This window comes from Acanthopagrus latus, chromosome 12 (assembly GCF_904848185.1).
Source record: "Acanthopagrus latus isolate v.2019 chromosome 12, fAcaLat1.1, whole genome shotgun sequence".
In the NCBI taxonomy this organism is placed as follows: Eukaryota; Metazoa; Chordata; class Actinopteri; order Spariformes; family Sparidae; genus Acanthopagrus; species Acanthopagrus latus.
Window position 1 is genome coordinate 13,690,250 of NC_051050.1, and position 16,398 is coordinate 13,706,647.

At 42.9% G+C, this 16,398-nt stretch overlaps 1 protein-coding gene across 1 annotated transcript; it reads right to left on the bottom strand.

Moving 5' to 3' along the window:
* Positions 1-581: 581 nt before the first annotated feature.
* Positions 582-15,599, bottom strand: LOC119030110 (rab11 family-interacting protein 1-like). The gene is made up of 6 exons (XM_037117478.1): positions 14,980-15,599; positions 7,000-7,427; positions 4,870-6,922; positions 2,527-3,303; positions 2,014-2,128; positions 582-1,405 (listed from the first exon to the last, which is right to left on the bottom strand). The coding sequence occupies exons 1-6, from the start codon at positions 15,336-15,338 to the stop codon at positions 1,199-1,201; spliced, it is 3,939 nt and encodes a 1,312-aa protein (XP_036973373.1). The 5' UTR covers positions 15,339-15,599; the 3' UTR covers positions 582-1,198.
* Positions 15,600-16,398: the final 799 nt, after the last annotated feature.

Consider the following 16,398-nt stretch of genomic DNA (forward strand, 5'->3'; position numbering starts at 1 on the left):
ATGATAAATAATCAACAAAGGTCTTTTCTTCTTAAACAAAATTACATAAAGCCCCTTTGAAATGTGAAATGACTGAACTTGTTGTTTATTTGGAGGGGAAAAGGACCAAAAAACAGGAAATAAAAATTTAGAAAAAAACATCAAGTGTTAGGGCAGAGTCCCAACTTGTGCAAATAGTAACATTTTATTATGACAATTAATAAATGTTACATTAATAGTTATAATTCAAGGTTAGTTTAATATTAAACTATTCTATTTATATACAATTAAATATTATTAAACAATACTTTATAAACAATGAATTTAGCAATTGTAGAGGTTTATAAACTTCATAATGGCCATCTAAATAATGTTTTTAGAGCAGCTACAAAATATTTATTAACCATTTAAAAAGCATCATATACATACTGCTTAATAAATGTTTATAAAGCATTTCAGTGTCTGTTAATGGTGAAATAACCGTTAACTTAAGTTTGGTTATCCGTAAATGTACCAGTTATATAAATCTACTGTACATAATATCTCAACTTTATCTAAGACATTATTTCTGAAAATGCATGATAGAAAAGATGTGACTGTCATACAAGAAAAAGACATTTAATTTATTTCACATATTTTAATACCATAATGCAGTAACTTCAGTACAGTGCAGTGATTCGGTGGACATCATGTTAATAGTGGAAGCTGGATAAAGTGCCTTCGGGGTTAGTAGAATCATGTAAACGTTGACATTCAGTAGAGCGAGAAGCTTCTATCAACATGACTAGTGCATTATCATTAGTGCATAGTTGAAACAGTAAATTAAGGCTCTTCTTCATACCGGAGATATCTCCAGAGGACAGGAAGCTGACAATAGAACATACAGCAATTTAGTCTGACATGTTGGCAACATTCAACACTGCTGAAAGATTTATATGCTCGACAGGAAAATGGTCATGACAAATATACAGAAGAAGTTTTTTTCAGCATTACACATGTACATACTTGATGCAAAGAGAGTAGAAAAATGTTAATCATTTAATAGGTTTATTATAATATTTGATTGCAGGATAACATAACCCCTCATCTGAAAGGCTGAAACAGCAGCAGTTCTCCAAAAATATATTTCAACTCTAATCATTTTTTGCCAGTATGTTGAACTTGAACCTGGTAAACCTAACCTTTAACACTGGGTATAAAGTGTCAGCTGTTCATCCACCTAGACAGTTTTCTTCATAGAGTTCATGGACATGAGGATGGTCGGTGACTCTTCCATGACACGCACGAGCAGGTTATCGATGTACTGCTCCAGCTCACATATCTTTTTATCTCTCTCTGACAGCTGGTTGTCCTGCTTGAGCACCAGAGAGATTAGCTCCTCCCGGGTCAGCTGGGCGTACGGCCCTTTAAGCTCGGTGTTATTTGCCTGTGGGAAAACAGAAAACATGGAGAATATGTACGTCTGTATTAAACACAAATAGGACACCAGTTTATGCTGATTCCAAAAGAGATCCATTAAAAAGGAGACATATTGTGCTTTCTCGTTGTTCTCTTTCCTTCAGTGTTTTATATAGGCTGTTGTGACATAAAAGGGCTTGTAAGTTAAAAAGCAACAGAAGCTCCTCTCTCCCACAGAAAACACTGTTCCTGAAACGCCTCGTCAGGAGCCCCACCTTTAATTCCATGACATCACATTACATCAATCTCGTCAAACATTTGCAGAATTTATGCCTATATCCAGGGGTAGAAGCGAAGCTAACGAGAAGCTGAAACACGACAGAGCCTTGGGGAGCAGAGTTGGCTCAGGCTTGTGTGAGCTGACCAGTCAGAACAGACTGTATGCAGGAGGGGTGCCTTAAAGAGACAGTAGCTAAAACAGAGCGTTTCAGACAGAGGGGGAATAGAGAGCTGCAGCACTGGACAGTATGAGGAAACTGATGAGTTTTTTGAGCATTTAAGTATGAACCTGAAAATTAGCATAAAGTCTCCTTTGAAAACCACAACATTTTTGATTAAAGAGGAAAGGAGATATACCTTTGTTTTCTCTTGAACTTCACTGTGGATTCCTGTGGATTTGTTATCTATTTCCCCCTGAGCAACAGAGACGGGCTGCTGTCCCAGGGGATTAAGGGGTTTTACAGGCTGAAGTCTGCAATGACAACAAAAAGACAGAAAGACGTAAGCACTCTGTGGATAAGAGTGAAATGAAATGGAGTATTGGTTCAGTGAGAGATGTTCAGTGTATCATTTTACAAAAAAAGATCACAGAGGAACCTAGTTATTCATCATTTGTCAAAGAGAATACAGTAGTTTGTTTTAACACTGTGAGCTCCCTCGTCCACGTCAACCTCATCAGATACAACACCATTAAAAAGTGTAGATGAAGGAGTTGAACAATGAAAGATCAATCAGGATGAATCACAGAAGATTCTACATTAGCGATTTGCAGCACGATGGCTATGAGGAACAGGTGGTGTTTGATCTATTATGTATGAAGACATGGATGTGCCAAAATAAATATTCTGTTGAGGAAGTGATCCATCTCACCTGCGTGAGGTCACGGGAGGCACCTCCCTCCTCCCACCTGCCTCTGGCGCAGCAGCCATCACAGGCTGGGACTCTTGAACTGGAGCCTCCTCAGGGTGCCCTGGGTGGGTTAGATCATCGTCCTGTGTGGTCACACCTGTATCATGGCCTCCTTCCATGTTTTGACTGATCGAAGTGCTCAACGCGGCGGCTGTGGCTGCAGGAAGCAGAGGAGCACGCGCCTTCTTCGAGGACTTGATTTTTGCTTGAGAGGCGGCATCTCCGTCAGCAGATTGTGACACAGCTGGAGGCCCTTGTATTGAAGCGCCGGTATCCTGGGCTGTGGGCTCATTTTCATCCTCATCATCTTCAAATGGATTTAAGCCATAAGCAATCGGCTCTTGTTTAGCCCCGGAGCTACTTTTATTGGCAATCTTGCCATCAGAAGATGAGGCTTTCTTGGGTTCAGCTGGCGCAGACGGTGCAGGGCGTTTACCTTTACTTTGCGCCAAGCTCTGGGGGTTCTTTGCGTCCGTGGGAGACCAACTCAGAGGAGCGATCATGTGCACCGAGCGCTGAGGGGGGACGCTAATGGTTTTCTCGTCTTTGTCTTTGCTCTGCTTGTTAACTTGTACCAGATGTCGTGTAGATCCATCTTGCTCTCTCTGACTCTGTCTCTCGGCTTGATTTCTTCCTGGAGGCAGAGGAGCCGGTCGTTTCTCCAGTTGACTGCCTATAAGATCCTTTTCATCAGTGGAAGAAGTCTTGCTTCCCGCCGCTGACGCAGCAGGTTGACTCCTGGAAGAGAGACACAGACTGCGTGATATTCAAGCAGATGGAAGCATTTAATTGAAAGAAGTCTCACAGGGAAAACAATATACTCTAATGTGCTATCAGATACAAGGAGACATTCACAAGCCTCGAATAATCATCTGAAGCAAGTCATCAGGGATGCTGAAAAGAGAATTAAAGACTGTAAAATGTAGTTTTGTGATATGGAGGGGACGCATTTTTCCTTTTCCTATTTGAAAAAGTCAAAGTTAGGGTAATGTAATGAAATAATGATGTATTATTATAATACAAGGAGAACCTTTTAATATGCCAAGAAACTCATCCTGAGATCGCTGTGGAAAATAAAGAACCAACTTCACTGTCACTCTGAGTAATTACCCATTCTACAGAGTCTGTTTACACGACACCTGATGTGATGACGTAAGACTGCGCAATGAGCCCACAATCTCAGCTGACACAAGAAACATATCCTTGCTCACAGATACGCATTGTTCTGCACGCTCTAAACAACTCTAACACACACACACACACACACACACACACACAGTGCAAGTACAGAGCTATGCAATTTTCATGATGGTGTCAGCTTTAAGTTGCATTTAAAAAAAATGAAGTGCCGCTGTCGTGACTGACTGGAAAAATGAAGATAAAATTTGTTCAGATAACATTTTCTGCAAATGTAAATGAGTCTGACAAAGATGATATAATCTCAGACATTCAAATTTAGTTTGAATACTTTGCCTTTCTCTTCCTGGTCCTGTTAGCTGCTGATAACAGAAGGCAGGTTAAGGAGTTGATCAGTTATTATTATAGCCTACGATTATACAGAAACTTTTTGAAGTCTGTTTTTTCATGCTGTAGTTCTCTTGGCTCTTTAGATTTGGTCTGCCTAATCCAGACCGAAATGTCCAGATAATCTGGTGATGAATAGAAGTCTGATATTCATAGCGCATTATAAGCACGTTAGCATGCTGACATTAGCATTTAGCTTAAAGCATCATGCCTAACTGGCCTCAAAGAGTCACTTTAGGCTGTAGGCTGCCAGTCGTATACTTTTTCTTTGACACATTAACAAGGCACAGTATGTAGTTTAAGGGCAAACATTTTAATCAGACGAGAAAGATTGACATAAACTATGCCTAAACAAACTAAATAAGAAAATATAAATAAAAAAAACCTCTTTGTTTTCATGACTGAATAATCTGAATTAACAAACTGACCTTAAAAGGACAACAACATTTCATACTGTTGTACTTTGTGTATATGTGGCAACCTTTATAGCTTCCAACAGTGTTCTGGGGACTTTATTTTCCTCTGAGAACAACTTATTTATTCAGATATCTTCCCGAGTTTGTATTATATTATATTATATTATATTATATTATATTATATTATATTATATTATATTATATTACTCAAAGTTCTGGCAGATATAGTATGCTATATTCGTGAAGAGGAATTCGACTTTCATCTAAAGTTTAATTTGGATGGTGTTGACTTTCTTTTGGAATGAAATGTTCTGTATGCATCAGTGTTTGTGCCCCATGGAGTACAAGGAATTCGAGAACTAACCTTTGCTGGACTGTTGACACCGTGGTACTGTCAGGTGAGTTGGGAGTCTCATCAAAAGGATTATTTGAAAAGTCTTCATCAAAAGGATTCATAGAACACACTTGTGCAGAGCTCCCCACTTTGGATTTCGTCCCTGCAACTTCCTGTTTTGTTTTATTTGCCCTCGTCTTCCGTTCAGCTTTTTCCAGCTTCCTGGCTCTCTCCTCTTCCTCCATTTTAATTTTATGCTCTTCCGCTTCTCTGCTCCTCCTCTCCTTCTCCATCCGAATCTTTTCCTCCTCTTCCTGTCTAATTCTCTCCTCTTCCACAATTCTTTTCCTCTCTTCTTCCTGGTGTCGCCTCTCCTCCTCTTTCCTAATCCTTTGCTCTTCCTCCCTTTGCTTTTTTTCCTCTTCTTCAATCCTCCTTTGTTGCTCTTCCATTATCCTCTTCTCCTCTGCCAACTTCTCCCGCTCTTCTTCTAGCCTCCTCTCCTCTTCCTTCCTCCTCCTATCTTCAGCTGCCTTGACCCTTTCCTCTTCCTCCTTTCTAATTTTCTCCTCTGCCTCAATCCTTTTCCGTTCTTCCTCCTCTAGTTTCATCTTTTTCTCTACCAATCTCTCATATTCTTCCTTTTCCCTCCGAGCCATTTCCTCCTCCTCTTTCTTAATTCTTTCCTCCTCCTCCTTTCGCTTCCTTTCCTGTACCTCTAGCCTTCTCTTTTCCTCATGCTCCTCTTCTCGTTTTCTCACCAGCTCCTCTTCCTCTCGTCTCCTCCTCTCTTCCTCCTCCCTCCTTTTCTCCTCTTCCTCCTTTCTAACTTCCTCTTCTTCAATCCTTCTTCTTTCTTCTTCCTCAAGTCTCTTCTTTTCCTCTGCCAATTTATCCTCTTCCTCTCGTCTCTTCCTCTCCTCTTCCATACTAATCCTCTCCTCTTCCTCTCTTTGCCTTCTTTCTTCCTCTAGTCTCCTCTTCTGCTCTGCCAGTTTATGCTCTTCTTCTTGTCTTTTAGCACTCTCCTCTTCATCTCGTCTCCGCTGTTCTTGAGCCATTTCCTCCTCCATCCTAATCCTCTCCACTTCCTCAATTCTCTTTCTTTCCTGTTCCTCCAGCCTCCTTGCTTCCTCTTCTTCAATCATTCTCCTTTCTTCTTCCTCCAGTCTCATCTTTTCCTCTGCTAATTTACGCTCTTCCTCTTGCCTCCTTTCTTCCTTAGCCCTTTCCTCTGCAATCCTAATCCTCTCCTCGTCCTCTCTTTTCATTTTTTCATCTTCCTTAATCCTCCTTTCTTCTTCCTCTTGTCTCCTCTTCTCCTGTGCTAATCTTTGGCGCTCTTCTTCTCTCCTAGCCCTTTCCTCTTCCTCTACTCTCCTCTTCTCCTGTGCTAATCTCTCATGCTCTTCTTCTCTCCTAGCCCTTTCCTCTTCCTCTCGTCTACTCCTCTCTTCCTCCTCCCTCTGAATCCTCTCCTCTTCCTCCTTTCTTAGTTTCTCCTCTTCATTCCTTCTCCTCTCTTCTTCCTCCAGTCTCCACTTTTCCTCTGCCAACCTTTGCTCCTCTTCTCGTCTCCTCCTTTCTTCCTCTGCCTTTTCTTCCTCCATCCTAATCCTCTCTTCTTCCTCTCTTTGCCTTTTTTCCTCTTCCTCGACAGTCCTTTGCTCTTGTCTCCTCTTCTCCTCAGCCAACCTCTCAGCATCTTCTTGTCTCATCCTCTCCTCCTCCTCTTCCAATGTAATCCTCTCCTCTTCCACATCCTCTTTTATATTTTCGACTTCCGCCATCTCTTCCTCCTCCTCTGTCCAGGGCGAGTACTGCCTCACTCCTCTGAGCGAATCAACAGATGGAGGAGAGCCGTCGGGGACGTCTTCCATGGATCCGTGTCCTGAGCTGGCCAGACTGAAGTTCGAGCCGATGCGAGAGGTCCGGGCCGGCGGCTCTTCACAGTATATATGACTGCCATTGATGCACAGGTTACTCTGTTCGGTAGCACCATGTTTTTGGAGACTGGAGGAGGAATCTTTGTTGTCTGAGCTGCCTGATCGTTTGTGAATCTTGAATTTGAACTTCTTTTTACCTGGAAGGAAATGAGAAAGTTAACATGCATGTGATAAACACAGACGACAAGAGAGAGTGAATGAAAGTGCTCCTGACCTTCAGAGGGATCCACATTCAGACCGGACGACTGGCTGCCGCTCAGCGGGGAGTTCTTCCCAGGCAGGACAGACATGGACTGAGACATATTCTTCTGCAGATTAGACTTTGGAGAAAACAACGACTTCATCTTGTGCTTCTTCTTCTTCTCATCCTTTCCGGCAGCCGCCTCGGCGTCCCCGTTCCCCTCCTCCTCACTGTCAGTCAGAACCTGAGTGAAGGATGGAACTATGGTCGACATAGTGTCTGATTCTTTTTTCTTGCCACGGACTTTGTCCTTGAACTTGCCCAGGCGGGATCTGGATTTGCCGGCGGCAGAGAGGTCAAACATGCTGGCGGTCATGTTGTTTCTCATGAACTGGATGTCGACCAGCACCTCCCCTCTGTCTTTGTCCGCCTTGCCGGTCTTGTCCAGCAGCTTAAACCACCTGTCAAAGAGAGGCATCATATCAGAATAACAATTTTCATACGAAATCTGATTATCTGAATAAAATATCTGATTAATCTCGAGGGTTAAAAACATTCTGAGACCTGCATTAGATATTTTTGGTCACTAGGGGGCAGTGGAAACAAGCTGTGACCACAAAATTAGAGCCATTTAGTTAGTATGTCAATTTACAGGGTCGACATTCATTTGGAGTTTCATTTGGAAGCAAATGCAAGTCCAATATTTACTTTCCATTAAGCTTAGTTTAGCTTCATTTTTTTTAGTTCTCATGCTTCACACACTATTTGCAGTAACAAGGTGTCACCCAGAAAAGAGTTCTATTAATGGAGCATCATTCCCCTTCAGGCAGTCATTCATCATAATGTCTTCTACCGAGTGGTTTAAAGGAATCACAGACACAAAGACTGAGATTCATGTACAGCGCGTTGACGTTTAGTCCTCGTCAGCATCTTTGCGGAAACTATGATCCATCCAACTGGAAGGGTGACTCAGAAGTGACTTGAATGTTTTTGGAAAGTCTGCGAAGCTCTAAGAGCAACAAGGAAGCACACCATGCAGGAAAGTTTGCCTTGTTTGTTTAAAAAAAAAAAGAAAAGAAAAAAAAGCCTGGAGTTTATGAATGCTTGTACTGTCTCTGTAATTGTTGCATCAATATTTGACAGCCTGTATGAATGCTGTTCCTTTTCCATCTCACGTCTCACATGAACAAATCTTAATAAAAAAAAAAAAAAAACTGCTTGAGGATCAGACCTGTTCCTGTTACAACTACCCGCTGCCCTGGAGACGTGCGTCAAGCTCGGCTGTACTGCATATTTCCCAAGACATCTGAGCCTGCAGACAGTCAACTGACCGGTCTGCTCCCTGAAGGGAGACGGTTTTATCTTAAGAGATTAGTTCCTGCGCCTCACAAAGTTAAACAAATCCGGTTCACAGAGAACTGGAGATCTGCTATTAACCTCATCATCACCCTTTAAAAATATGCTGTATGTGCCAGAGAGGAGGAGTGAATGCCAAGAAACTACCAAGCAGGGTCAGGTGTCCTTGTCCTTGGTTTAACCACCACGTTTAGATACAACTGGGACAACTGACCGTGATAACCACTGGCTACAACCTCAAAGTAGAAAGTTAAAATGCCCTAACAAGAGACGTCTGCTGAGAGCAGGCTTTGTCATCTTTGCGCTGCTTCTGCACCTGTGTCACGGTTCAATACTGACAGAAGCGTCCTGGAATAAGCAGAATAAACTTAAACAGAAGAATGAAAAAGGAGCAGTCAGCATAAAAAGTGCCTATCAGGCAGAAAATCTGAGGTCAGCCCGCCACTGAACAAACAACTGCAACTGAAATCTGAATTCCTGGGGAAATGAGAAAATGAGGAAGGGGCCAAGTGTGCATTTTTTGTGTGTGTGAGTAAGTGTGTGTGTTTGTGTATGTGTGTGCTCGTGGGCATGCCTGTGTATGTAAAAAGGAAGAAACAACTGTGTTGAAGCATCATCATTCTGTTCATGCATTATGAAACAAGAAAAACAGAAAAAGTTGTGATTAAAATATGTCCCATTTCGTATTCATGTGCTAGGAACTGCATTTTTTTTAACCTTTATTTTACATAACACCTCCTGAGACACCACTGATGCATACTCCACTGAAGACAGTACCTTCCTCTCAGAGGTACCGAATAAGATATATCGCAGAGAGTCCTCCTCCACCTCCTCCTCCCTCAGGAATGCTTCAGATGTGGCACAAACAAATTAAGGAGGAAAAAGCCTTTTCCTGGATTCGCAAAAATGGATGAGACTGTTGTCAGAGCTCCCCTGCCTCCTGCTGCTGTTGAGTAATGGGATGTGATTTGCAAATTTCAGGCTCTGAGATTAGAAATGTTCCACTGTGAGACTTCTTCATGATTTGCCCGATGAACAACAACACTGCTCGACAGATCATACATTTATTCATCATGCAAAAAAAAAAAAAAAGTGACTTAAATTCATCTTTCAGTGCTCATGGAAATGTAAACATGTCAACTTGGCAAACTCCCCAACCATTTGACAATCATAATTTGAGGCTATAGAGATTTGTAGATCAGGGAGGAACTGCGGCGTCTGACATTAACTCTCAGGTTTATGACCCGTCTTAGATATAAACAGTCATGAAATATACTGTTAAACTGGGAATAGCCAACTTTTTGCCTTAAATAGGTGCAATATGCAAGGATCGACCACCTTAAATTCAAAAGACATGGGCAGCATAGAGTAACCGCTTACTGCTGTTAACTGTAGCTGCTGTTAGATAGTTACCTCAGTTAGCTGTGCAGCTAGCACACCAGACTGGGAGAACTTAGGGGGACATTCGCGTTTACACCGCTAACATAGACATTTGAACCTGTACAGGTTTCTACATAATGCTGCTTTAAGAACACGCTATTTTAGCTCTGATGCAGCATACAATCTTCAAAAGTAACCAAAGATATCAAATAAATGTACATAGAGGAGGAAAAACTACAATATTTGCCTCCAAAATTTACACATCAACTACAGGTACCTCAACAAGCACAGAATAAAGATCCCAATAACCCTGTTTGTTATATGGTATACACTGCAGTATAATCTCAGCCCTGAAGTTAGTTCAGCCTCCCTGATGCTAAATTATGCCACTGACAGATATGCACATGAGCAGAAAAAAGAGAAGAAGTAAGTTAGTTCGGTTTGAACAGAAGGGAAGTTGCGAAAGTGTTCGGGCGTTATCTGGTTGGGGTAGTAAGCAGTGTGCAGCGGGAGGTGCTAAAAATGCCTTTCACTGAACAATGGCTGCAGCATGATGTCGATGCCCTGAAACCCAGTAATCTCACACTCCTGTGAAGAGAAGAAAGAGTTCTGTTGTGCTGTACAGACAGAACCCAAAGAGGATAACACATGACTCAACATTTTGTACATTTACTCTACTTTCTGCACACACACACACACACACACACAGACACACACACATCCTTCCTTGTGGTGCCTGAGCGACTGATAAGACAATACCCAGAGCGGCTCTTATCACAGAACGCAGCTGTGTGAGTGGGAGAAGAGCTGAGTGAGTAAAACGACTCCACAGTGATAATGTCTGAGGACCAGAGCTGTCCAGGCTTTAGTCTTTCAGTCCATATCTGCGAGTCAGAGAGCAGGAGTGAAACTGACAAGTAATTACCTCTTCCAACAAGCCAGCGGTTGAAGCACACTTCATTTTTAGCCCCAAATCAATCCCAATAAACACACGATGTCAAGATTCTGAACAGAAGCTTTTAAATGAGGCTTGCCTTTCTGCATTTATTTAAAAAATGTCCTCACACTTCACAATTCAGTTGTCCGTTTTTCTATATCTGGGGTTCGAAGCACAGTTCCTGTCATGCTTGCAGTAGTACAATCAAAAGGCTCAACACATCCTCAAACCTGAACAACAGAAAAGGTCATTTGCAAACGACTCCCGAAATGACATTTATGACTGTTCTCAAAACGACATGATGCAAGGTGCTTATGTGCGTTACCTGCCTGGCACTGCCTCACATACATGGCGTAAATGAAATTCATTTCATAGTTAACATTGTGAAACAGGTCGCTGTTGGGTTACCAAATCTACAAAAACATCATGGTTTGGGTTAAAATAAGTACTTTATAATGTGTACCAGGGCATAAATTACATAAATGCATTAAAAAACACAATGTTACTGTACATTACTTAAGTTAATAATAAGTCAACTCTGGTGAAAGACTTGGTGAAAGGCCTCGGGCACCCAGTCTCCTGGGTTAAAGCTCTGTGTTTCACCCATCCATCCATCCATCCATCCATCCATCCATCCATCCATCCCAGCCTCCTTCCTACTAAAAAAGGACCATCACGCCCTTATTTCCCTTTCTGACTTCCTCATTTGCTCCCATCATAAATCACCCGGACCAGTAGAGGTCACTTTCAAAGTAAATACTGGTCATTTTAACCCCCTTAAACAATCAGCCAATGCTGCTGTTTCTCTTTTGAGGGACGAGCTGCTGGTAGAGCTTCTGATGGAACGTGTTCGGTATTGTAAACGGTCATGATTCAGCTTTTTGCTTGTGGCCAATTTCTAAATTCTAATGGTGCCAATGAGAACACTCTCTATAATCACTGTCTTTGAAATTAAGCACAGAGGGGTGAATAAAGAACAACTGAACACAATCATCCATTCATCAAGTGACCAAAGGCAAATCGAGAACATAAAAAAAAATCTCAGATGTCTTAAAGTTAATATCATAAAAAGCAACTCAAGTCATCTCTAGTTACTGTTAATTTCCACCTGTGCTGTGTTTAATTTACACTGACAGAACACACAACACATGTCAAGAACAAGAGCAAAAAATAAAAAAAAAATCAGAATTCAGCGAAGACCTTAAAACAGTAGAGCTGTTGTTCTGACATGTTGTGGGACATGTTTGTCTTTTGGGAGGTCAGTGCACTCACAGCGGTCTCGCTCCGAAAAAAACTGACCTTGCTAGACTGTCACGGTTGGCATCAGTGTTTGTTTTGGTTGATAAAAAAACAGTCAGGAATGTGAGGCTAAAGCCGGATTTAACCTCAGAGGCAAGGTGCAGTCGCCGAGGACTGCTGAAAACAAGCCGGGTATTTACTCAACACCATCTGGAGCACGTTGCCCTGCTCTACAGAAGTGATGCTCATGGCGAGAAGATCCTCATGAAATTCGATTTGTTTATGCTTGCACATCATCTGATCCAATATCCGATTTTTTCTGAATGCCAGAAAGAACAGATGTGATCTCTGCAAAAACCCCAAATATGCACAATTAAACATGCAGCACACAGCCAGGTGAAGTTCAGCCCGGCATGCTGAGACTTGGGACACCAGCCAGGCCGAACGATATGAAAAGTTATTTGTGCCTGGATGCATTTTAATAACAGTTCGTTTCACGCCCTCCAATTTCATCTGGAATGTATTTTTCACTGTGATTGCCACGACAAACTCTCATATTGGCTCCGCATTATAAAAGGTTTGCTGTAATATGAAAAGACAGAAAATCTATATTGTTTTATAATGAAAAGAAAAACATGGCCGGTAATGAACCACAAAATCAAATCCAGCCTCGGCCTGGACAACAACATTACAACTCAGGCAAAGACCGAAGAGAACAAAGAGCAGTTAAACCCACAACAACAACAACAACACACACAACCTTTGTCAAGGTGGAAGGAGTGCGTGGGAGTGTGTGTGCGTGTGCACTTTCAGACAAACAGGTTGGTATGCGGCCAAGCTTTTGTATAATACCGGTCACACGATGTGGGGACTAAAACACTCAGAAACAGCTTAACACAGCAAGTCACTTTTACACTCTTAGCGAACTGCAGACATGGCTTGGTGGGTGTTGCATTTCCAATTTGACAGGTATCATGAATTTAAAAAGTTAAGAGAGCAGGATATTTTCTGCATAAAAGGAGGTATAATGATGATCATTGAGGCCATACAGGAGGACGAGTCAGGCCTGTGAAACCTGATCACTGTCATTATAAGACCAAGCTCAGGAGAGAAGCCAATCGTCACCCCATTTAATGCTTCAGCCTACTTTTGCTTGGCGCCTACGCAGCATAATAAGCGAGGGAGGTGAAGTTTAGGGTGGAATCTAACCGACGCTGACGAGCTCAGTCAATGAGAGGGAGTGAATCCCTTTGACTCGCGTCCTTCGCCCGAGTAAGTAATGCTGATTGGCATCCTCGAAGGCCGCTGCCGAGGGAACAAATCCCTTAAGCTGCACTGGAGCGAGTGGGCAGCGTTCACAAGTCAAACCCACCAGAGCGGGCCTGTGCAGTGATGCGTGCCTGCGTGTGTGTGTGTGTGTGTGCGCGCGCCTCAAATACCTCACCTCAGCGAGGAAAAAAAAAAAAAAAAAGGTGCAAATATCACAGAGGGAAACTCGCAAAGAGCCTTTTCAAATGTAAAAATGAGGGGAAACTTATTCATAAGGCAACGCTAATCCACGGTTTTCACAGATGCTGCAAAATTTCTTAATATTAAATTTTTTTCAATAAAAAACAGGGTGTGTAATTATCAGGGATTTGTTAGGGATTATGGAGTTTGGTCCTGCAAGACCACAAAGCTGCAGAGTGACTGACAGAAGCAGCCAGGAGTTGCTCCCTGTGGTGCAGACAGGAAGACTCAGTCCTTCATTTTGCCTTCATGATTTCCTCAAGATATTACACATTAATGTTACATGGAGCTGGAAAAAAACTACAAAAACAAGACAGTGGTTGCTGGCCCAAATTCCTTGAAGATCCCCTCCACATATACATGATGTATATTTACAACTTTAAAATGGCAGCTCCTCCTTTTAGAGATGTAAATATTATTCATTTCACAAGTTTAACTGCTTGACACAAGATGTCTCCTCCTTCAGTTGTTTCTCAGTGTTTGTGCACTGTTGGCTTCAAGTTTCCACGTCACACTTTCATGCTGAATGTTGGACCATGACTGGCTTCCAAACAATTTGTGATGTCACAAATAACGCTTGTAGGCCCGCCTTTTAAAAATCTGATTGTCAGCGAGCACAGACAAAATGAACGCGAGTCAAACCTTTCAGCTGCAGTTATTTGATTGCACGTGAAACCTCAGCAGATTGATAACTTTTGAACCAAGCTCAGCAGGTGCCTCCGTTAAATTAGAGTTAATGATGTTTGGTGGAGGCTTTAAGACCATTAGTCGATCGACTGATTAACTGACAAATTGATCAATGAGTTGACATTTTCGGGTTTTCGGACTGTTGCTCAGACAAGACAAGACTATTCTTAACTCTGGGATCCTGTGGAGGAGAGTCTGGCTACTTGCTGACAGAGAGCACAACATTAGTTAAATGGGAAAAACAATCTGCAGATTTATCACCATGGAAGATATATTTTCACATGTTTATTCTTTTGGTGGTTGGTTTGTGAGCAGGATTGCACACAAACTACCAAAGGGATTTCTGCAAAACTTACACAGAGGGTGGGTCTTGGCCCCAAATAGAGCTCATTAACTTTTGGTGCTGTTTTTTGCATTTTGTTTTTTTTTTAATTTTTTTACTATTGATTTCTCAGGGAATACTGCACAGTTCTTGTTGAAAAGAAAATCTGTTATGGTTGAAGCAGTTCTGGATGACACAGGGCTATCAGCTTTGGTACTGGATGAGGCTCGACTGAATTAAGGGGCACTGTTTGTAGTTGGCAGAGGTATGCGCTCTACTGAGTGACATTTTTACTTACTCTAATGATAGACCCGGCTAGATAGACAGCAACTTAAATGTGAGTATTTGCTGCTTTTTGTTCTCGTGTATGACAGTAAACGAAGAATCTTTGGATTTCCGACTGTTGGTTGGACAAAAGAGGCAAACTGAAGATGTCAATTTGAGCTCTAGGAAAGTATGATGAGTATTTATTTGGATATATTAACGATTAATCGATCAACTGTGACATTGACGATGAAAACATGATGAAAACAAACGGGTCGCAGCCCTGCCCTCTCTCTGACTCCCTGCGGTGTGCACTCACTCGGTCTTGTTGCGGGTCCTGTCCTCGCTGAGCTGCAGCAGGTTGATGACGGCCTGTCCCAGCAGCTTGTCCGGACCCACCAGGGCCCGGTGCAGGACGTGGACATGCAGCGTGGATCGCTCCGTGCCTCCTCCACCTCCACCTCGCTGCTGCTGCTGCGGCAGGTCGAAAGTGGCCTCCTCCTTCCAGACCGGGGCCACGCTCTTCTCCACCACCGAGGTCTGGTACTTCTCCTTGCCCACCTGCATGACCGCGTACGCATCGTTGGTGCCGCCTTTCCCCTTGATCCTGAGGCCTCTGGCTTGGAGCACCGTTACCTGGGCGCTGGCGGGACACCACAGCTGATCCGACAGGGACATGCTGACGCCACTTGTTGCTGGATTAACCCCGCGCACAAACTGAGAAGCCGAATGACAAACGCTGCGGCGGTGCCTGCCACCATGGGTCCGCCGTGACACTGGACAGGGAGGGAGGGAAAAGTTTCCCCGTGCGCTCGGTTGAACTTGAGGAAACAGCTGATTGGGCGTGGTCAGATCGACAGAGGGGGGGGCCGCGGTTAGGACAAGACACTCCCCCAGATTACATGACTGCTGTAACACCCTTGAGACACTCAGCTCGGCGGGCGCATTCACACCCTGACAATCGTTAAGTGGAGACAAAAGGCCACACCTGACGCTTGTTGACGCCTGTCAGAGCGCATCAAGGTCGGCTGCATTCGAGTTCGGACAAGCCTGACTGATTGATTTTTACTGCCGATGACAGTTTTCAATCATCTGATCCCTTGATTTGTTCCGTGTACATGCAAATGTTACTGCGTCCTATTATAATTCATCGTCCCTGTGACAGCCCTATCTGTCAGATGTAGGTCTGCAAACATGAGACCAACACTGTAAAGACTGTCTTGTTGAGAGGAGAGGATACCTGACAGGCCCAGATAAGGTTCATATGGTTGGATTTAGTTTCAAGTGTAGCTCCAGTTTGAATCTTAATTAGGCTGCATGGATCAGGTGGACTGAGTGACCCACTTTTATTTGGCAGTTTTATCCCATTCATGAACTGTGAAATAGCTGAATCCCTGCGTTCTCCTCAATGTAAACTGGGAAAAAACCCTCAAACCCCATGAACCTGACCAGAGGTGCTTATGGCGCTGATTTGTATGTTTATAGTCGAGTAAAATGTCCCAAGTGGTTCCTGATTGAACACTGACTCCTGCTGTTTAAGAAAGGGAATGAAATGAACACAATCTCTCTTCCATTGCTCTAAATCTCAAATGTTTCAAAGACTTTCCTAACAACCTGAGATAAACAAACATCTTACATAGGCGGCGTGAAAGATTTGATCTCAGTTACTCTTCTCCTCTGGTGCCCAGCAAAGTTTAAAGGTGGAGACGTGTATAGCGCTTTGAGCCAATTAGCTCGG